This window comes from Malus sylvestris, chromosome 8, assembly GCF_916048215.2.
Source record: "Malus sylvestris chromosome 8, drMalSylv7.2, whole genome shotgun sequence".
NCBI classification, from domain to species: Eukaryota; Viridiplantae; Streptophyta; class Magnoliopsida; order Rosales; family Rosaceae; genus Malus; species Malus sylvestris.
Genome location: NC_062267.1, coordinates 25,917,011 through 25,939,965, shown reverse-complemented (window position 1 = coordinate 25,939,965; position 22,955 = coordinate 25,917,011). Strand labels below are relative to the sequence as shown.

Genomic DNA, 22,955 nt, shown 5'->3' with positions numbered 1-22,955 from the left:
TGACCACTAGGTTGTTAACCTTAGCTTTCTCTAATTTTGTAGGCTGCGTAGCAAGTATCACAACACTTGGTGTAGGTCGTTTCACGCTTGGCAGAGGTGAAGCTTATCAATTATGTAGCATGTCAGCAGTGGATAAAACTTCATATATGCACGTTAGCTTGTTTAACCTTTCACAAGAATGTGTGGTTGTATAAGTCTAGCGCGACTTTACTGCTCGAAAGGCAAGCCGTAGGCAACCTTCTGGAAACCGTAGGCTACCTTAGTGCACTCGTTAGCAGCTTTTGGGTTCCAGGGTAGTTGTCCCTAGGGCGTACTGCGTAATGTGCCATCTCCATCTTTAAGGCCCGGTTCCCCGCGGATTAGGCTAAGAGACCCAAAATCCTTCAGTTAGCTAAGCCTTGAAAAAGACCATTGTGGCTACTTCTAAGAATCCCAACGCAAGCCATCGTGCATTTAATTATACTAGGGCAGCTCGGCTCATCCACGTCTAGATATTTAAAGTGTAAGTTTATCCTCCCGCCTTGTATAGCAGACCTATGTAGGTGTCGGGGAATTGGTTTACCCTTACGCACTAGAGAATAATTAGTTTATTATCTCGCACTAGAGAGCATGGTTGGTCCTTCGGGGGGCGTAATTCCTACCATGAATCCCTAAGAATGGCGCAATCTTCTTTTGAAGTGCATGAATGATCAATTGTTGTAAGCATGCAGTTGAGCCAAGTTGTAGATTACTTCTGAATTCCTCATTGAAAAACAAGTAAAACGAACGAAAACTTAGCTGTTAGGTAGGAACTGCATAACAATTGGATAGTCTTCGGCTTGAGAGGTGGTGCATTTCAAGCTGCTTGAGTCTTCGGGCTTTAATGTAATGCGAGGTCACACATGGTACTTCCTCAGATTGTAGGCGTTCTATTACTTTTCGATCTCTTTGTCGTTCATGGTGGCAGGGGTGTAACTATTATTGCCGCATACTCTGTTGATCTTATACGGACTTTCCCATATGAGATCCATCTTTGGAGCCTTCTCTGCGGGTAGTGATGAAGGCTTTTCTTATGACTAGATCTCCGGGCGGGAACTGCCGGATCTTGACCCTTTTGTTATAGCTGGAGATGAGCTGATACGGGTAGGCTGCGATGCGGGTGATGGTCTGCTTGCGTTTCTCCTCTACCAGATCTAAGCTTATGGCCATCTCTTTACTGTTCTACTCAATGTTTGGCAATAGAGTGCTGATTTTTGGCTCGATGACATTGGGATGAATGATTGCTTATGAGCCAAATGCCAAAGAGAAAAGAGTCTCATCGGTTGCTCATCTTTTGGTGGTGTGATATGCCCATAGACATCTGGGAAGTTCGTCTGGCAGTCAAGAATCATCTTGTTGGTGAAGGATTTCTTGAGGCAGTCAAGAATCATCTTGTTAGATGCTTCGGCCCGCCCATTATCTTGAGGATATCTTGGCGTGGACATATGTTGCTTGATGCTATATTTTTTTAAGAACTGCGCCAAATCTTTGCCCATGAATTGTGGGTCATTGTCGGTGACGATGGATTGAGGGATGCCAAATGGGCAAATGATGTTCTTTCATATGAAGCGATTTATGTTCGTCTGAGTTGTGGTTGTCATAGACTCTACTTCTAACCATTTGGTAAAGTAATCGATTGTCACGATCATCATGCCTTTACCCCCAGTAGCGGGCGACATTGGCTCTACCAAGTCGATTGCCTCCTGCATAAACGGCCAAGAACTCGTCTGTGGGTGTAGCTCGCTGGCAGGAAGTGTTGGGACCAGCTTATAGAGTTGGCAGTGGTCGCACTTTTGCACTAACTCTTTAACATCTTGATGCATGATAAGTCAGTAGTAGCCTGCATTAAGAGCCCTCTACGCTAAAGATAGGCCTCCGAAGTGATTTCCACAAACACCTTCGTGGATTGAGCTTAGAGCCTTTAGGTCGTCGGGAGGCGCTAAGCAACAGAGATGTGGTCCAGTGTAAGATCTTAGGACGAGAGTGTCGTTCCTCATGTAATAGCGTGCTGCCTTTATTTGGAGCTTTCTAAACTCTAATCTTTCCATAAGGAGTGTGTCATTGACTAGGTAGTCTATAGTAAAATCTTGCCAATTTAGAGTTGTACTAACTTGTGACACCTCGGCTGCTGGTTCCGCCTCTATGCTTGGCTTTTCTAGATACTCTACCGAAATAGAGCATTTGAGTTGGTGGTCGTGAGCGACGCCTAGGCTAGATAATACGTCTACATGAACGTTGTCTGCCCGTAGAACTTGAGTGAGGGTGAAAGTTTGAAACACCTCAAGTAGTCTAGCTAGTGATTAGCTAGGAATCATAATGAATTACGAGTTTTTTCACTGCCAAGTCTTTTGCCATTCGGATGCCTGCTAGTAGGGCTTCGTACTTTGCTTCGTTGTTGGATGCCTTGGAGCCTAGAGTAATCTTCTACTCAAGCATCGAACAGTTTGGGGTGACAAGGACCATGCCTATTTCCAAGCCTTTGTAGTTGGAAGCATCGTCGACGTGTAAATGCCAGAAGTCTCCATTAGGCAAAGCATGCATGGTTAGGACATGCTCGACTACCTCTGGAGGGTCGTTGAGTTGCTCTGTTGCGTCACCTAGGCTAGGCTTGAAGGCGCGATAGGGAGTCGTAGAGGTGGGGCCATGTTACACGTAGCAGAATATGCTTCATTACCGGTATCGAGTTGCTCTACGCTCTAGAGCTTAATCATGGAGCAATGGTCAGTTGGGGCCGTGTAATGCACAGTAGAAGGTGGTCCTCAACTTATTGGTACATGTTGCTCCTATGTAGAATCTTCTGGTGCAACGAGGACAAAACTTACTTCCGAGTGTCCTTCTTGTGTTTGTCTACCATTAACGTGTCTTTTGAGTTGAGTTGTTGGTTTCGTAAAAAACATTTGCACCGCCAGTGTCTGTGCCTTTATCATCGCGCGTCTAGATTGGGCAGAATAGTGCGTCATGAGGATGACTGCGTGCGTCTGAAGGTATAACTTGAGTTTCCTGGTTGCAACAACTGCCACCAAAGTTAGCTTTTGAATTTCTAGTAGCTGGTTTCCCCATCGATGAGAGCTTTTGAACTGTGGAATACAGGTAGTTGAACCCCCAGCTCTTCTCGTATGAGGGTAGAGCTTTTTGCTACTTCAGATGCGGCTGCTCGTCCTGTCAAACCTTGAATCTCCTTCAAAATAGTAGGGGACTTCATATCCAAGATCGCTCGGATTTGCCTTGAATGTGTATCGGTGAACCTTGTCCCAAAGTGCATGCTTATCTCCCAGAGCGAAATAGTCTGCCAAAGTTAGATCTTTTTTCATGATCGACTCTTCGAACAACAGATGGTTTGCTGAAAGTTCTTTTTGGAAGGCTGCTCTAGTTATCGGGTCGTTGCATCTGATTATTTTTGCCTTCTTTGCTTTGAACCTCTTCACATTGTCGTGCAGTGACTCTTTTGGGTTATTCTTGACGTTGAACAAATGGTAGGACTTTTTCTTAATCGAGGGAAATGATGAATATTCTTTGGTGAAAACTAAAGAAAATTCGTCAAAATTCCGAATGGATCATGGCGGCAAGGTGTAAAACCAATCTTGCGCCTCACCTTGTAGAGTGGTGGTGAATATCTTGCACATGAGGTTGTTTTTGTTCCGATAAAGGACCATCGTGCTTTGGTAGTGCTTCAAGTGCCTCTCCGGATCTCCATCTTCTTTAAAAGATGTGAAATGTGGCATGCTAAACTTGCGTGAAGGCTTTGCCCGCTCGATCTCGTTTGTGAAGAGTGACCTGTTCATGTTGGTTATGTCCGGTCGTAGTGCTTCATCAACCACTTCGTTGCGTTGGAAATCACGTAATCGCTCGTTTAACAGCATTTCTACCTCTTCTTGAATTTGCCTTTATTAGGGTAGCAGAGCTCTCGGCTGCCCCCCATCTTGACTTGCTGGTCTAGGTTGCTCTTCTACATGCTCGACTCGTCTATGCTGCGGCAGCGATGCATATGGTCCGTTCTTAGCAGGCGAGGGAATTCTTCGCATGCTGCCGGTTGAACTTGAGCCAGATTGAGTGACTGCTGCTTTCCATCCATAGTGCTGCCTACTCCGATGTGGGGTGGATGATGCTCCTTGCAGTCTTAGCCGTTAATGAACTCTTCAACTGGAAGGTTGGTTATGCTGACTATCGGAGTGTGGCCCCAACCGTGAATGTATGCTCGTCTGTGGGTCTAGTCGAGAGTGCACACTCCTTTGTGCTCTAAGACGGGGGTATGCGTTATCTCGGGGGCCTAATTGAGAGTGCACACTGCTCGAACGCTCGGTTTGTGGTTGGTCTAGTGGTTGCTTACTGAGACATTGCTGGAAAGGTTGTTCGTCTGCTGTTGTCCTACTTTAGGAAACCTTGTATAGGGCACGTTGCATCTCGATGCTCTGCAATAGCTGATTCACTAAGGTCGTTTAATGTGCGAAGGCGCGCGTCAACTCTATGATTTGTTGAGATAAGTGTTTTTCTCCATTTGGGCTGGAAGAGCTTGGAAGGAATGTGTTTCCTTGAGCAGTGGAAGTGTGGTAGACTCCGGGCACGAGATTTGAGTTGGGAAATGTCAAATCCGTAAAGAAATATGATGAAAATGCCCTCGGTTCAATCATAGGCCCATAAATTTGAAGCCGGGATGGTTAAACTAATCTTGGACCGATTTGGGCTGCTTGGAAGGCCACGGGAGCATGCTCGGCAGCCAGAGTAAGCTGGGCCATGGGAGTGGGCTGCTCGGCGTGTGTGGCGCAAGTGGGTACGAGGCTAAGGCTCGGCTTGGTAACGCATTGGGTTCACCTCAGGCTTGAGTGACTTGGGCAGTTTCGCCATGGGCTTGGGCCTGTGTGGGCTTGAATGGCATGGCTTAGGTCGTGGTGGTTGTCACGGTGGTTCCCCGTGGGGGTGGTGCCGCTCCACTCATCGTTGTGTTGAGCCTCGAAGATTCTTGCGGTCCTAATCCTTGAACGTTGAAATTTTCGTTTGTCGAGGTTTCCAAATCTCTTGTCATTGTACTTTTCTTTTATGTTTTATCGAAGAATTTTTAAAATTAAAAATTTAAAGAATAAGAACGTACGAAAAATCTACAAGTGAACAAGAAAACGAAAAACCTTGAATGCAAGAGTCTTCTACGAGCGTTTGATCAAGACTCTCAAAGAAAGCACCAATTTGTGGATGCAAATTTTCGTCTTCTTCTTTTTGGACAAAATTGCACCTACAAAACAAATAACAACTTAGGTCAAGGCCAAAAGCCTCACGCGCCCACGATGAATTGGGGGGGGGGCTTTGGCCAAAGAACCTCCGGTGCCAAAGTTAGAATTTTGAGGTGAAAATGTTTGGAGAGTTGAGAGAATTTTGCAAGAGTGTAGAACTTGGTTTTTGGAGAGAATGAGGGTGTTTATATAAGGGTGTGGTTGGCCCCATTGGGAGGAGAGAGACCGGCCACTTGGATGGCTTTTTGGGTTAGGTTCTTGATTTGTAGCTAATTCGTAAATTAATTGAATAAGAAATCAATTAATTAGCTAATTAATATAATTTGAAAGGAAAGATTTAGAGGTTACCTTGTGGAGAATATTAGATGAGGATGGATGAACTAGGTTTTAAATAAATACCTATTTTGGGCACTTTTGACTTGATTGAGTGATGGTTGTCCACTGCTCGAGTGTAAGAGTTCTAGTGTTCCTCGATGGTGGTTTTGTCCTTTTTACCCTAGAATCCACGTGTCACCTTCATATTCTTCTTGATTATTTTTGGCTCCAAAACAGGTATCTCATTATTTATATACAAATATGTGATGTATTATCCGGTGTCCTAAGACACTGAAAAATATGTCGCTGCATACGTAGGAACAAAAGATCCCATTGCCCGACGCCTAGTTACCTTTGATTTAATTAAGGAAGAAAAATTTTATGGTCTAAGTTACCAGAAGAAGATCCTATCTAGATTCAATTTGTGGGAATTCTAGAGATCTCCATATCCTAGTCATTAATCAGGTATTATTTGTGTTTAATTTTAAATAGAAAAAGTTAGATAATTTTTTATCTAAGATCCCCACAATTTGGATCGGATGGGATCCAAATCCTAATTCACCATGTTTAACTTTGAAGATAATTGGAGTTTGAACATAAAACTAATGCAATTATTAAGCATGGTATTTTTATTCTCTCTCTTTATTACATAATAATTTTGTTTTGGAATATCATTAATTCTTTGTTTATTTATTCAATCTAATAGTTAGGAGAAAAAAGAAAGCTGGAAGGGACCAAACATTTTTGTTCTTTATTTTTCTGATGAGGGGCAGAAAGAAGTGATTTGAGTGATAAGCGCCAAAGTTCTGTGGTGAATAGTAATTTTTAAGTGTTTAACATCCATTTTGGACGTAGAATACTTTTTTTGGAAGGAGAACAGTGAGACAAGTTCAACTTGCACATCTGTCAAAACGTATGATGGATTTTGGCATTTTAAAACCATTAAAGAGTTAAAAATGGCTTTAAAGTTTTTTGGGCGTTTTGAGTAAATTTATAATTTTCTTTTTAATCTTTGCATCTAGGGTTTTCCTAAAAGTATAAGCAACTTTTAGGGTTGTATTCATTAAACTTTTCATCATATTGTCAATTAAATATGAGTTTGTATCAATGTATTAAAATGCGGAGGCGTAGGCGAAACATTTCATGGATTGTCTTGCCTAGGCGTGAGGCGAAGCCTCACATGACCTAAATAACTTAATATATATTGCATATATTGCATATATGTATAGTATAATACTTTGTGAAACAAATATAAATATAACTAAGCCAAAGATAATATCTTCTTCTTCATTACTAAGTGTAGTTGTACTTGGAAATTATGTCATATAGTCTTAAAATGTTGCAATTATTTATTTTATTGTAAGCAATTATAGTGAACTTCAAGAGAAATAAGGCTGAATGACCACAATTATAGGGAGTTTGAAAGGAAATAAAGACAAATGTCGCAATTATAGGCAATTCAAAAGGAAATAAGGGCTAAGTGGAGCTATTATAGGGAATTTAAAATGAAATAAAAATTGAGTGGAGCAAGTATTATAGGGAATTTAAAGAAAATAATGGCTAAGTGGAGTAGTTATAGGGAATTTCAAGAGAAATAATTCTTGGCTAATCAAAATGCTAGGTGGGAGAATCTGAATGGGCAATAATTAATAAAAAACAAAAAAAATATAAAAAAAGTTAGAGTTAGACTTTGCCACTAGGATTTGGAGAGAGAAACTCTCTCCTTCTTCCTTGAAACTAGAACGACACATATAGGAATGGCAAAAATAGAGGAATGGCGGAAATAGACCTGGAATTGGAAGGAAAAAAAGGCCCAACTGAACGCCTGGGCACGCCTCGGCCGCCTAAACGCACCCCAGTAGCCCTACCTCCAAGGACACCTAAGTGCCCCCGGAGGCTAGTCTTTTTATAACACTGGTTTGTATCAATTTTCCTAGACTCCCAAAGTTCTATCAAAGGGGAATCATTCGTGAATCGTTAACAACTTAACAAGATACTTATGATGCGTCAGTATTTTGGTTCCCAATAGAAAACTAATAAAAATATTAGAAAAATCACATGTGAATCATCCCTCTAATAGAGCTGGAACAGACTTGTATCGATTATCTCTAGAAATACTATATAGATGATTTACATGTGACTTAAAAAACGTAATTTCAAAACATCATCCCGAAAAAATCCCAAGCTGTTTAGCCAAATATTACAGCAAACAAATTCGCCAGACCAGTGAGATTTGTTCTTCCAAGAGGTTGAGTGATGCCTCCCAAAACAACAGCAAAAAACAAAAATAGGGTGAAGCAGCAGTATAAAAAATTACCTACATTTGTAGCCCGTCCAGAAAACTGCCAAACAAAATACACAGACTCATCTCCCGCACGGAAGTGATCCGCAGGAAGAAAATCTTGTTACCGAAATTAGTAAACAAAAGTTAAAGCCGCTTTACAGTTTTAATCTGCCAAACTCTGATTTGAAAAGATTAAAGTTGGTAATTAAAAAATGATTAGGTACTAATTAGATTAGGTTTGAACGCACTTTATTCCTTGAGGAGTTGACATTGACAAACCCTTTCAGCATCGGACTTGAAAACAGCGTCAGCAGTGAGAAACTTGGGGTAAACGTAGGGTTAGGGTTAACAGCATACGTAGTAGAACTAGTAGGAGTCCTACAGCGACCCCACGTGAGTGTCGAAATTATTGACCTTTGATGACTACTTCTGTCACACTTTGCTGTCCAAATCAATCTGTGCCACTCTGTGATGCTTTTTTGGTAAGGTACGAATACTACAGCATCCCCTCAGGAGTCATGGCTCTCTCTGCCAACCCAATTTTATCTAACCCGTAAAAAAGGTGCAAAAGTAATTCAATTATTACAGTTTAGTCGTAGAGCTTGGGTTTTTGGGAGTAGGCTCGTCAATTCGAAAGAAATGATACAAAAATAAGAAGTTTTGAGTTAAAATGTTAACAAATCTGGTTGTTGCGGAGTTAGTCATTAAGAACCTATTAATAAGTTAGTTCGTTGTTAAGTTACTGATTAAGAATTCAATAAGACATAATTTGTCAAATCTAGACATTTAGTGTGACAGTTTTTTCATGACTTCCTAACTCGACATGACTTGTTAATGATTCAAGACGTTATTTAGTTACTTTTTAAGAATCTATTAAGATGATAAGTTTGACATAACACAACTCGCTAAAATAATAAATATGACACGATAACAACAAAACATGACAAAGAATATCCGTTCGCCGTGCTTAAATTGGGAGTACACTAGATGATGGTAACTTCAAAAAAGTAGGATATGAAGGTAAAGTTTATGTGAAAGTAACTCGACTCTTTATAAGTATTTGTTAAGCACCTCGTGTGGGACTCTCACGCCTTCTTACATGCAAAAGTTTTCAAATTTAATAGGTAAACAAAATTAAGAATTCAAAACATAGTTTGTCAAATCTAGACATTTAGCGTGATAGTTTTTTCATGACTCGCTAACTCGACATGACTCGTTAATGAATTTGATCGTTATTTAGTTACTTTTTAAGAATCCATCAAAATGACGAGTTTGACACAACACAACTCGTTAATATAATAAATATGACACGATAACAACAAAAACATGACAAACAAAATCTGTTCGCCGTGCCTAAATTGGGAGTACATTAGACGATGGTAACTTCAAAAAAGTAGGATATGAAGGCAAAGTTTATGTAGAAGTAACTCAAAGGTGACAATATTTACTTTTAACTCTTATACGATCAGTCATTCAGCACTACAATTTGGTGATATTTTTTTTTACTGGCAAGTGAGATGTCTTAAGATCAAATTTTATAGGTGGTGAATTCTATACCAAATTATATTATTTATTGTGTGGTTTAAATGAACTCATTGTTGTGCTATTAAAAAAAAAAGAAAAAAAGGGGAAAAGGAGAAAACGAAGGCTTAATCTGGAAAGGGAACAAGAATCATTCGACGACTGCAAAACAACTTTGGAACCCACGAGAAAGAATGATAGAGATGATGATACAAACCAAAGGTAAAAAGGTTGAAAACTTAACCTTATTGAGGTAAAAGAATAAAGAGAGAAAGACATACAAGCATGCGTATTTGACTAGTCGGTATTCTTTTGGATAACGTTGTTTTTTCATTAGAGTCAAATGTTGGATTGAATTTTAATGCTAACCCTATGATTACTTTCATGTGTACAGAGTTAAAAGTGGAGATTATGTACCAATTTGTCCACGATTTTCTACCCATGTACACATTCACAATAATGCGAATTGATTTACTTTCTATGCAATAAAAAATGAATGTACGGACTTCACCAGCATTAGTTGAATCAAGGGCTCTCGAATGTCTGTTAGAATTAAAAATAAATGATAATTTAAGAGCTTAAGATTTCTCGGCAGAGGAACTACCTCTGGCTCATGATTGAAGGCTGTCTTTCTATACCAGTAGGGTTGAGCATGACGGTCGATTCGAGTGGTGCAAGTGGTGCTACGAATGGTGTTTCGAGATAATAGGAGAGTTGCCGGTTTGAGATTTGTTATTTATTTTTTAATAAACGATATTATTTACGTTAAGGATAGAGAGTGAATTAGTCTCACAATGAGCTAACAATAATGTAGTTTAAATTTATTTTTGACAAGAATCAAATCTCAGATTTTTAACTTACAAGTAAAAAAGAATATTATTAAAATGTAGAGTAAACTGTCGGTTTACCCCCTGAACTTTCACCTCACTTTCGATTTCCCCCCTGAACTTTTCCATTGGAAAATTAAGGACTCAAACTAATTTTTTTAGCCAATTTGCCCCCTACCGTTAGTTTTTCATATATTCCATCCATATTTCCGTTAAGTGAGACCATGTGCACAACATGTGAGGGTAGTTAAGTTATTTCACTCTTAAAAATGATTAAAAAACTGAAAATAATAAAAAAAGCAAAATTTTCCCTCTATTTTTTCCCGCTAATTCCTATCCTCGATTTTATTTTTCCCTCTCATTCCTATGCATGAGAAATGACATATGGTGTTATTGTCTACCATTTTTATTTTCTCTAACAAATTAATAATTTGACAAATGCTAATGGTGCTATTGTCTCCAAAGCAGTGCATTAATATAAGAAACCCTAGTCTTTTTTATGGACATGTTTCTTATATTAATGCACTGCTTTGGAGACAATAACACCATGAGCATTTGTCAAATTATTAATTTGTTAGAGAAAATAAAAATGGTAGTACATGCTTCAAAAAAAAAGATTAACTTAGTTACTTATGAAGACAATAACACCATATGTTATTTCTCATGTATAGGAATGAGAGGGAAAATTAAAATTGAGGATAGGAATTAGCAGGAAAAAATAGAGGGAAAATTATTATTATTATTTATTTTCAGTTTTTAATCATTTTTAAATTGAAATGACTTAACTATCCTCACATGTTATGCACATGGTCTCACTTAACGGAAATATGGATGGAATATATGAAAAACTAACGGTAGGGGACAAATTGGCTAAAAAAATTAGTTTGAGTCCTTAATTTTCCAATAAAAAAGTTCAGGGGGGAAATCGAAAATGAGGTGAAAGTTCAGGGGGTAAACCGACAGTTTACCCTAAAATGTAGTACTAAGTAGCTTAAGATTAGTTGTTTCACCATTCAAACCTATTAGCCATTTGACTAGAGGAGCCATCACGAGGGACGTCATACTAGATATGCTTGGTAACATTGATGATTGTGCCACAATTATTCGGTTCGTTGCCCCATTCTATTGATCATGCGGAATTTGATTACAATTAACCAACCATGTAATTTCCTTATTAGACATTGTTGTGCTTAAGAGTTGTTTGGGCATGATTCTTTCCTCTCTTAATTTCTTTTTTCTTCTCTCTCTTTCTATTTAAACAATTAGCATTAAACCACGTTAATATCTTATTTTAAATTGTTTTATAGAGAAAAAAAAAAGACAAAAACAAAAGGGTAAGAGGGGGAGAGGGAAGGAGAGAGAATTAGGAAGGGAAAAATCCTACTCCTTTAGGCTTTACTAGGCCTTTTGGGTGCAATAGCCCTAGGTCATAACACGTGAGCTAAGCATTGGTAGCCACGCTTTGCAGCTTGTATATCGAAGCACTAAATACTGGATGGATCATACTTGTTGGAACTAAATTCGCGCACCATTGCATAGGGAGGTGATGTATAAACTCGACTACCTGTAAAATAACAAAGAATAGTAAAATAACCTTGTCACCGGTGTGGTGCCAGCAGTTTATGAGACTCAAGCAATAGGCAAGAAAATAGAGTTTGCGATAATTGCGTTACTAGAGACAAACCCTATAATGGTGTATGCATACCAGTGAAGAAAGATCTTTTAGGATATATAATCTGGATTAGACCAGGAGAATCTCAGAGAATATCTAGGAATAGATATTGCATCATCTTAGGAGTTTGATTACTTATAGCCCCAGATTCCTAAATTGTAGGAATCTCCAAGGATATAGAAAACATGGTTGATTCTATACTAGGTCAGGTTTCCATACCTTGCGGAAAAAGAATGGTCAAGCTCAACGAAGTTGACGGACTTCGCCCCACTTATCTGGAGCAGGGTGATGGTGGCATCGCTCATGCGTCTGTGCAACTCGAAAGCACTTAAAGTGCACTTGGGGAAAATAACTGAAAGTGTTTTTGGTAAAATTGATATTGAGTTTTAAAAGCACTTAAAGTGTTTTTGGAAGAAGCATCATATATGTGCTTCTTGCAGGAAGCACTTATAGTTTTTTTTCAAAATCAACTTAGATTTTTACTAAGAATTTGTTTAAAAAATATTTTCACCAAAATCTATTTCAGTCATTTTATAAGCACTTCTAAACGAGCCACTTGTGGGGTGCTATGACTACAATTCTCCTTGACTTAAAATCAATTAAAATATTAATAAAATAGATGAAAAAAAGACATAAGGGTATAGGACTTGTTTCTTGAAGTATCACATGTTTATTTTTTGTTACTCTAAATATAACGTGATATTGTAGATATCTTTTCAATAATCCGGATTATTAATTCCAGAAAAGTGAAAACTAACTGGATGGGTATTTTTGTTTGGATACATAATCCAAATTTGCAATATTTATCCATACCAGATTTCTTACTATATATTATCGGATTCCACAGCCCTACCCAATATCATTCCATCTACCACGAACTCTCATTCCATATACTCCATTTTTCCCATTTGCCACCGTCACATTTCTACTTATCCGACCAAGGGTCAAATTTGAAATGACATGTCATCTCCATAAGGATCACGTTACCCAAAATTTACCATTATCTCTTCTCTTACAAAGAGGATGAAGAGGAAAAGTTTTTCAGTGCGTTCGAATGAAGAAATTTTTTTTTATCAATGTGCCAAAAATGCAAAAAAATACAAATAAATGAAAAGAAATGGCCTAATTTCTCAAATTCCTAAATTACCTTTTTCAACGAATACAAATAATTAAATAAATATTGGATTTCAGAAAATCTCTGAATCTGATCACGTAAAGGAGACTTAGGAGAGAGAGACTGAGAGGGAGGAGAGAGAAGCAGTAGATCTCTAGTCTTTTTGGTGCTCTCAATACAAGAAAAATAAAACAAATAAAAAGGCAAAACAGTAGGGAAGAGAGAGAGAAAAAAAGAAGTCTACAGATCAGACCCAGAGCAGAGAGAACCTATCTCTATCTCTATCTCTCTCCTCTCTCTCTCTCTCACTCTACCTTGTTATTAATCCCAGTAGTAGTTTGTCTCATTGCTTTTTATTTCATTTGATCCCATGCTCTCTCTTCTCTTCTTCCTAAATCCCATCTTCCCCTTTTGTCTTCTGCCCTCCTCCTCCTCTGTTCTACAAAAGTTAAACAAAAGCTAGATTCATATTATATTTATATATCTTATATAATATTGTTTTGCTTCTTTTTATGATCTTTTATTTTCTCTGGGTTTGAATTGAAAATGGCAACTGGTTGGAGGCGAGCTTTTTGCACTACAATCCCTCGAGATCCAGCCGATGAATCCATACTCTCTGAAAAGATAAGCCCCAGCCCAAGTCCCACTCCCAGGAGCTGCACCAGGCTCGGCTTCTTCTCCGGCGGCAGCAACCCTTCTACCCCGAGATTGCAAACCCAGCAAACCCAGGTTGGCGACCATGAAAATCCCAGAAAACTTGAGTGCAAAACCACTACTCCAAAGAGTAGTAGAACGTCGTTTCTCTCGAGCTCCAACCCGACTTCTCCTCGATCCCCTCTCAAGCTCTCCCTCTTCCGTAACAGCTTCAAGTTTCGAGTAATTAACTCTCTTATTAATCATTAATCCACCCATTAATTTGTTATCAGCTTGTTGCCCAGTTGATTAAAATTTGTTTCATTTCGATGTGTTTTTGAACTGCTGCAGAGTAGCTGCGGGATATGCCTGAACAGCGTCAAGACCGGCCAAGGCACCGCCATTTACACGGCGGAGTGCAGCCACGCCTTTCACTTCCCTTGCATAGCTGCCCATGTCCGCAGCCATGGCATCCTTGTCTGCCCCGTCTGCAACTCCACCTGGAAAGACGTCCCTCTCCTCGCCATCCACCAGAACCTCAACAACAACAACAACGCCCAGAACGACGTTGTCCGAAGTCAAACCACCCCAAAGCAGAAACCCAAATCCAAGCCAGCCGAAGTCGAGAAGAAGATAATAATGGAGTTCACGCCACCACCCAGAGCCTCGTCCAAGCCATTGTACGACGACGACGAGTCTCTTCTCTCTCCAACGTCTCGGATCATCCCCATCCCGGAAGCCGACGACGAGGAGGACGAAGATGACGCCGTCGCATACCCCGAGACCGACGACGTCCAAGAGTTCCAGGGCTTTTTCGTCAATCCAAACTCTTCATCTTCCGATGCTCAGATCAACGGCAGAGATTTTAGAACCAATAATAACGTTCAGGTGCGGATTTTGCCCGAATCCGCTTTGCTCTCTTCGGGTCGGGGCTCCAACACTTTTGCCGTGGCGTTACGGGTGAAGGCTCCGCCTCCGTCGATTTTAAACCCGTCGCACCGTGCACCGATCGATTTGGTGACAGTGCTCGACGTCAGCGGAAGCATGACCGGCGCCAAACTCCAGATGCTGAAACGCGCCATGCGTTTGGTGATTTCGTCGCTCTGCTCCAACGACAGACTTTCGATTGTCGCTTTCTCGGCCACGACGAAACGGTTGTTGCCGTTGAGGAGAATGACGGCTTTCGGTCAACGTTTGGCTAGAAGAGTCGTTGACCGGCTTGCGTGCGGTCAGGGTTCGAGTGTGGGTGATGCCTTGAGGAAGGCGACAAAAGTGCTTGAAGATCGAAGGGAGAAGAATCCGGTTGCCAGTATCATGCTCTTATCGGACGGTCAGGATAGGCTGAAAAATTCGGCCAATCACCGTCAAGGTTCCGGCCACGTGTCGTCCACCCGTTTTGCTCACATTGAGATCCCGGTTCATGCTTTCGGGTTCGGCGAAACCGGCGGCTTTAACCAGGAGCCGGCTGAGGACGCGTTTGCCAAATGCGTTGGGGGATTGCTGAGTGTGGTCGTCCAGGACTTGAGAATTCAGCTGGGCTTCGATTCTGGCTCGGCTCCGGCAGAGATATCCGCCATCTATTCGTGCAATGGTGGGCCAGCAGTGCACGGCTCAGCTTCTGTTCGGCTCGGCGACTTGTACGCCGAGGAAGAGCGGGAGCTGCTGGTAGAGTTGCGGGTTCCACGCTCTCTAGGAGTTGCGGGATCCCGACACGTAATGTCTGTCCGGTGTCTCTACAAGGATCCTGCAACTCAAGAGATTGTGTATGGTAAAGAACAGGCACTTTTCGTGCCTCTCACGGATACCGTGAGATCGTCTTCGGGCCCGAAGATCGAACGGCTGAGAGGGCTGTTCATTACAACTCGCGCGGTAGCCGAGTCGCGGAGATTGGTTGAGCACAATGACTACTCTAGTGCGCATCATTTGCTTTCATCGGCTCGGGCTCTGCTCATGAAATCCGGCTCAGTATCGGCCGACGAGTACGTGCGTGGCCTGGAAGCCGAGCTCTCGGAGCTGCATTGGAGAAGGCAGCACAAGATCATGGAGGAGCAGCAGCAGATGATGATGATGATCCAACGGCGGAGAGGGGGCGTGGAAAGGGACGTGGCGCGGACCGCTGTAGTGGATGAAAACGGGGAGCCGCTTACACCGAGTTCGGCTTGGAGAGCGGCTGAGAAGCTGGCTAAGGTGGCGATCATGAAGAAGTCGCTGAATCGAGTGAGCGACTTGCACGGCTTTGAAAATGCTAGGTTTTAGTTCGCGGTTTTAGAGGGAAAATAAAAGCACTTTTTCTTTTCCTTTTTCGAACTTTTAGTTGATAGGGACAAGGCCACATGCACATTCATTTGGGTGGATTTAGTTTGTTGCTTTTTTCAGTTATTTCGGTTGGACGGGTGATTTTCGCACTTTGTTTGCTTATTTTGCAGTCTTCTCGTTATTCCTATACATTAAAGGTAATGAACAAATGAGTAGCTTTTGATGTTTGAATGACAAAATAGATCCTTCTAGGAGATAATATGGTTGTTGAAGTCGGCAATTCCTTCTTTTTTGGCAAAATGAATGGTTATTTGTAGTATTTCTTTCGTCGGTTATAGAGGAGGAGGATTCGAATTCAAGATATCGTTCAATATTATAAGAGGAAAATACCATTGGATTAAAAATTACACCACAACACAATTCTTCAGTCATAGCTTTACATTATAGCACTTTATACAAGTTCTACAAGTACATAATGGGCTTTAGTAACTCTTAAAACCATATGAACAAAATGAAGAGCTCGGCTTAAACTAATTAACTGACTAGGAATAAGATATAAAAACAAGGTAAATTAGGATTAAATACCGAGTGGGATATAAGTTTTAAGAAAGAAAATTACAAGAATAGTACATTTTACATGTTTGCCTCCATTGCACAATACACAAGCCCACCTAGCTCATCCTTCAGAGGTCACTGAACCGTCGGATAATGTTCTTGCTAGTGGCTCCTTTGCTACGTCTTATGTGGTTTTTCCACCTTCTCATGAAATTAACAAATCCATTTGTGAAATTAATTCAAATTTCTCTAATTAATCATATTTCTCTAATCAATTTATGAAATTAACAAATTCATTTAGCTACCAAATAATATAGGACCCTTCACAAAAAATATACCAATGCAATTCATCTGAATTAATGCAAAATACCAATGCAATTCATCTAATTTAATGCAAATTACCAATGCAATTCATCTGAATTATTGCAAATTTACTGAGAATATTTTATTAATTAGCGTACCATTTTTGTGCATACATATACATATATATACACACACACACAATGGAAGAAGGTCATATGCATCAAACTACAACAAATCAAAGAAAATGGTAGGAGCTTCTTGGCCTCATTACCCTCCTTGTGTCAGCGAAGGTTGTACAAATGCTGCATGTTGTGGTCAAGGTTTGTTCTTTCTCTTTCTCCAACACTTTACGGTTCTAACATATATATCAAATACAAACTTACAAATTTGAACGTCGTTTTTACTTTTTCCAGAATTCAAATATGTTTGGCCTGAGCTAGTTGGAAAGCCTGCGTCGGACGCGGCAGCGACAATCAACAAGAACAACCCAGCTGTTACAGTTCTCATCTTAAAACCTGGATTCATTAGATTGGGCAACTTTTGTTGCAACCGTGTTTATGTTTTCACTGATGAAAAAGGCATTGTCTCAGAAGTACCTATAGTCGGATAGAGACTCGAGAATTATCCCGTCATCTAGTCCTTCAAAATTATATGTCTATCATCTTATCGCATTTATAATAATTGTGGAAAATTCTACTATGTCTACTTATGTTTAATCGATTCATTTTAATTCAAGATGAGACTTTTTTTTTAAATTTATTTATTTTTTAACAAATGATATTATCTACATTAAGGAGGATGGGTGAGCTTAGTCTCACAATGGACTAGCAATAATGTGGTTCACATACGTTTTTGGCGAGAATTGAACCTAAATCTATTTTTTATAAGCGTAGAGGAATACCATTAGATCATAATATTAAGTGACAATTCAAGATGATTATGGTGTACTTTTTCTGATATTTTTTTTTCGTTGAATAAATCCCAAAACATGTAAAATATTAACGGTGTGATATACCATATGTTTAAAAGAAGATATGTTCATTCATTTAGGTACCAAATAATAATGTAGTGACACACCCGACTGAGATCAAGACATGTTGGCCGTCACGTGAGGGTGACGTAGTCATATGAATAAATAAAACCGAAAATTGATAAAGTGCACTAATAACGTGAAGTGTTAGGAGTAAGATACAAAAGTAAATACTCCTAATCAGATCATAGAAAGTCTAGGTGCAGTCCAATAGGACAAGTACTACTTATACAGTACCATAAGATGTCCTACAATTATTTTAATATGTCAGAACCGCCGAAGTCCTCGAGGCCACCAACAGCAAGCTTACCTAAAACCTGGAGGGGCGTAAAACAGAAAACGTGAGTGGGCAAAAACAAATGTTTTACAAAACCATTTCATTTCTCAACATTTCTAACCCCTCGCCGTAAAACATGTATAATTTTTCCCAGAAATAGAATATAAGCATATGCATAAATATATATATATATATATCAACTCAAATCATGCTTCACATATTCATAAGCATAAGTATGTCATGCCAAGATATAACAGAGTAAGTAATTCAGGTGAGACTAAATTCATGAAATATAACATATTAGCCGGAACTCCTGCATAAGTCTGTTCGACTGAATTCATAGCTCAATAGTCAAATCTAGGCGGAGTCACTACAATGACCTATACGACACTATGCTGCACTCGAATCGGAACCAATGAGAAGGTCTGTACAACAATACTGGGTGTAATATAATTATGCTCAATACTACTTTCTCATAATAGCTGAGCGACAGATCGTTAGCCACCTATAAGTCAAAACCACCTATGATAGTCTGTACGACAAGAATGTGCACCTAAATTGGATCCAATGTGAGCATATGGTATGGGATGTGACATTATAAACAGGTCTGTGCCATATATCTAGCTAAATCACAATCACCTTAGGTGCAGGTTTATAAGCGCTATGTTTCTCAATTAATCACAACTTTAAATCACATCACAATGCACAACTCACCTGGGCTTACTTGAGCGTTCATAGCACTACAATTATATATATCATGCATCATACGCCAATTCATATAAGAATTATAAATTTATATGCATGGCATTCAAGGCATACTCTCATTTAAACATATTTTCTGGGAAAATATCAAGTATATAAATATATACTGAAAACCAAAAGTCCACTCACTGGTATGTCGAAAGGTCATAGCCCCCGAGTCGCCCTTGACTTCGCTCGTTCTCGGGATAAGTCTCACCTATATGCGAATTAACTATAAAAATGTTATTTAAAGCACATAGATAAAACTAGCTAATAACTTCTCATACAATGCTTAAATGAGGTATTTGAATATACCAACGTGATCTACACAACCTCACGAACATCCCCATATTTTAAAAAAAAAATTCCGACCACCCACGTGTCACCACATGCCGGCCAAGGCACTGCAACACGCGCGGCCACACGCAGGGAACCCTAACTGTCATTAGGAATATTCCGTTATATAGTAACGGAATCCGTTAAAGTTAACTAACGTCGTTGGAATATTCCGTCAAAGTTGATGGAAGATTCCGTCAAAATTGACGGAATATTCCGTCATCCCTAACCTCAAACCTCCGGCGACCGTCGTCGGCGTTGGAAACTGGGAAATTTTCTAAACCTTATATCTCCGTCGTTTTTTATCCAAATTCCATGAAACTTGAACCAAAATGAAGCTTAGGACGGATAGAACACAACCATACCTTTTAAAGGCTCTAAAACCCAGGGGATTCACCGGAAAACTCCTCGATAAGCTGGCCAAACCTGCAACTCGTCGAATCTCAACTTTCCGACGTCCAAATCACTTCATTTTTCTTCTCTTAGCTTCGTGAAGACGATCTAAAGCTTCATATGCCTTTAAAAACTCCTAAAAACTTCACATTAATTAGTGTATGAATAGTGCATGAAATCTGGGGTTCGAGTTCTCGGGAAGTTTAAAGGTTTTAAGGTCTAAAAATGGTATATATGAACTCAAAGACTTGCAAGGAGTTCGAATCTTACCTTTTTGACGTCAATCCGTGCATGAAATGGTCGATTTGACGTTCGTTCGTACATAAGGGAAGGAGAGAGAGCACAGGAGAGGAAGAGAGTAAGTGTGTGTGTGTGTGTGTGGCACACGTGGGTCACCTACCAAAACCAACAACCAAGTCCTTTTTAGTTCCAAATAATAAGGACTTAAAGAATTAGTTCACTCCCAAACTTAAATCGCACAATCACACAACACGTCCGAGGGCAAAATAGTCATTTCACATCGCTAAAACTGAATATTTCGAGACGGGTTGTGATATGTAGTCATGATGATAATTTTACAACTATTATATTATGTTTGAATGAAGAAATTTAAGATTACTACGAAATTTTCAAAATGACGTAAATTGAAATGATGAGATTTTATTTTCTAGAATTTATGAATTTTCTTGTTTGGTTAACCTAAAATAACAATGAAATTGAATACGAAATTTGTTATTTTTAAACTTTCAATCATAAAAAATGATAAATGACGCTTATTTACATAGAATTTAAACTTGAGAATTAGAAGTCTCAAATTCTAAGTTTTTTATGTGAGATCGTCTTCGGATACCGTGAGATCATCTTCAAGCCCCGAAGATCAAACGGCTGAGAGGGCTGTTTATTACAACTCGTGAGGTACCTGAGTCGTGGAGATTGGTTGAGCACAATGACTACTCTAGTGCACATCATTTGCTTTCATCGGCCCGGGCTCTGCTCATGAAATCCGGCTCAGTATCGGCTGACGAGTACGTGCGCGGCCTGGAAGCCGAGCTCTCAGAGCTGGCATTGGAGAAGGCAGCACAAGATCATGGAGGAGCAGCGACAAATGATGATGATTATGATCAAACGGCGGAGAGGCGGCGTGGAAAGGGATGTGGCGGCGACCGCTGTATTGGATGAAAACGGGGAGCCGCTTACACCGAGTTCAGCTTGGAGAGAGGCTGAGAAGCTGGCTAAGGTGGCGATCATGAAGAAGTCGTTGAATGGAGTGAGCGACTTGCACGGCTTTGAAAATGCTAGGTTTTAGTTCGTGGTTTTAGGGGGAAAATAAGAGCACTTTTTCTTTTCTTTTTTTTTTTGAACTTTTAGTTGATAGGTACAAGGCCGGTGAAAAATGTACCCCCACCAACACATGCACATTCATTTGGGTGGATTTAGTTTGTTGCTTTTTTCCGTTATTTCGGTTCGACGGTGATTTTCGCACTTTGTTTTCTATTACATTATTTCTATACATTAAAGGTAATGAACAAATGAGTTGCTTTTGATGTCTGAATGACAAAATAGATCCTTCTAGGAGATATTATGGTTGTTGAAGTTGGCAATTCCTTTTTGAATTTTTTCTCTTCTTTTTGGCAAAATGAATGGTTGTATGTAGTATTTCTTTCGTCGGTTATAACGGAGGATTTAAATTCAAGATCTCATTCAATATTATGAGAGGAAAATACCATTGGATTAAAAATTACACCACAACACAATTCTTCAGTCATAGCATTACATTATAGCACTTTTATACAAGTTCTATAAGTACATAATGGGCTTCACTATCTCTTAAAACTGACACACCCCGACCCGGAAAGTCCAGTAGGACTCTGAATCGAGTTGTGTTGGCCGACACCTGGAAGGTGACAAAGCCATAAAGTGTAGTGATGAAGAAAATGTGAATAAATTTAAAACTTAAATGTGCATAATTATGAGTGCACTGTGAGCGGAAATGAACCCATTTCACACGTGATTACAGAGCATAAGTAAAGTATAGTAGAGTGGATTGAAAATCATACCATTAAAGGTAATCTCCAATATCAAAAATTTACCCCGAATCCTCGTCGATAAGAAAGCTCAGCTAAAAAAAAACCTGGAGGGTGGAAACAAAGCAAGGATGAGTGGCCCTGAAAATATATTTTAATAAAAACCTTCCAAATTGTTATAACCCCTCGTTGTAATACCTGTATAGTTTCCAAAAATTCATGCCACGTATCAATGTAAAATCAAAAGTACATCAACAGTAAATCCATAAATATACCACGACACAGCATCTCATGAGCAATATAATTAATCATGTGCTCAATAAATCTATACTAGCATGTAAGTCGGAGTCACCTAATGTGACATGTACGACTGCATCCATAGCTCATCCATCAATGCTAGCTCATAAGTCGGATTCACCTATTGTGACCTATACAACTCACCCATATCTCATTAATCAGTGTTAGCACATAAGTCGGAGTCACCTATAGTGACATGTACGACTCACCCATATCTCATCAATCAATGCTAGCACATAAGTCAGAGTTACCTATAGTGACCTGTACGACTCATCCATATCTCATCAATCAGTGCTAGCACATAAGTCGGAGTCACCTATAGTCTCATCAATCAATACGAGCACATAAGTCGGAGTCACCTATAGTGACATGTACGATTCATCCATATCTTATCATCAATAGTAATGTGTCAGCCGGAGTCACATATAGTGACCTGTACGGCTGACCCTCATCCATCAATAGTACCATGTCAACTGGAGTCACCTAACGTGACTTGTACTGCTGACCCTCATCACAACTATACTCACCACAATTTTTATCATCATTAAGTACTCACCTGAAGCTTACCTAGGCATCCACATCGTCATTTGGCATAACCACTTTAACGTCCCAACATTCTTAATCGGAACTAAACCTAGTAATAGGCCAAAATACAATCATGGTTAATCTCAACGCTGTTAACTATCATAACTTCTTTCCTTAAAGAAATCAAGTACCAAGTTAAATTCGGGTTATTTTATGGCTGCATCTAACTGTCTTGTTAGACTGCCTACGTACCCTTAAACGGGATCAAGTCATTCGTAGTTCAACTTAGTACTTCAAAGCATTCACAACAATTATAAGTCGGTAATATGCATATAGATATACCAATGCAATCTAAACTTCAACCATACCATAGTATTTTAACGTGTGTGTATATATATATATATATTATATATAACATGTCATAAAATACCTAGAACAATTTAAAAGCATTTGTGGAATTATCACTCATATATATGCAATAAAAAGAAAAAGACCCACTCACTTGAAGTTTGCCCCACAATTCCCTAGCATGCATATCGCGGTGTCACGAACGATCTACTTCTAGACAATTATCAAATGACAACTTAGAATTTATAACAATAGAACACATAA

The 22,955-nt window shown here is 39.6% G+C and overlaps 2 protein-coding genes across 2 annotated transcripts; both read left to right on the top strand.

Moving 5' to 3' along the window:
- The first annotated feature begins 13,154 nt into the window (after positions 1–13,154).
- Positions 13,155–16,121, top strand: LOC126631151 (E3 ubiquitin-protein ligase WAV3-like). The gene is made up of 2 exons (XM_050301309.1): positions 13,155–13,849; positions 13,958–16,121. Exons 1-2 carry the CDS (start codon positions 13,520–13,522, stop codon positions 15,860–15,862), a joined length of 2,235 nt encoding a protein of 744 aa, XP_050157266.1. The 5' UTR covers positions 13,155–13,519; the 3' UTR covers positions 15,863–16,121.
- An 843-nt stretch (positions 16,122–16,964) lies between these two features.
- On the top strand, positions 16,965–20,803 carry LOC126631480 (E3 ubiquitin-protein ligase WAV3-like). The gene is made up of 4 exons (XM_050301600.1): positions 16,965–17,040; positions 17,134–17,298; positions 20,354–20,557; positions 20,619–20,803. Exons 1-4 carry the CDS (start codon positions 16,965–16,967, stop codon positions 20,801–20,803), a joined length of 630 nt encoding a protein of 209 aa, XP_050157557.1.
- Positions 20,804–22,955: the final 2,152 nt, after the last annotated feature.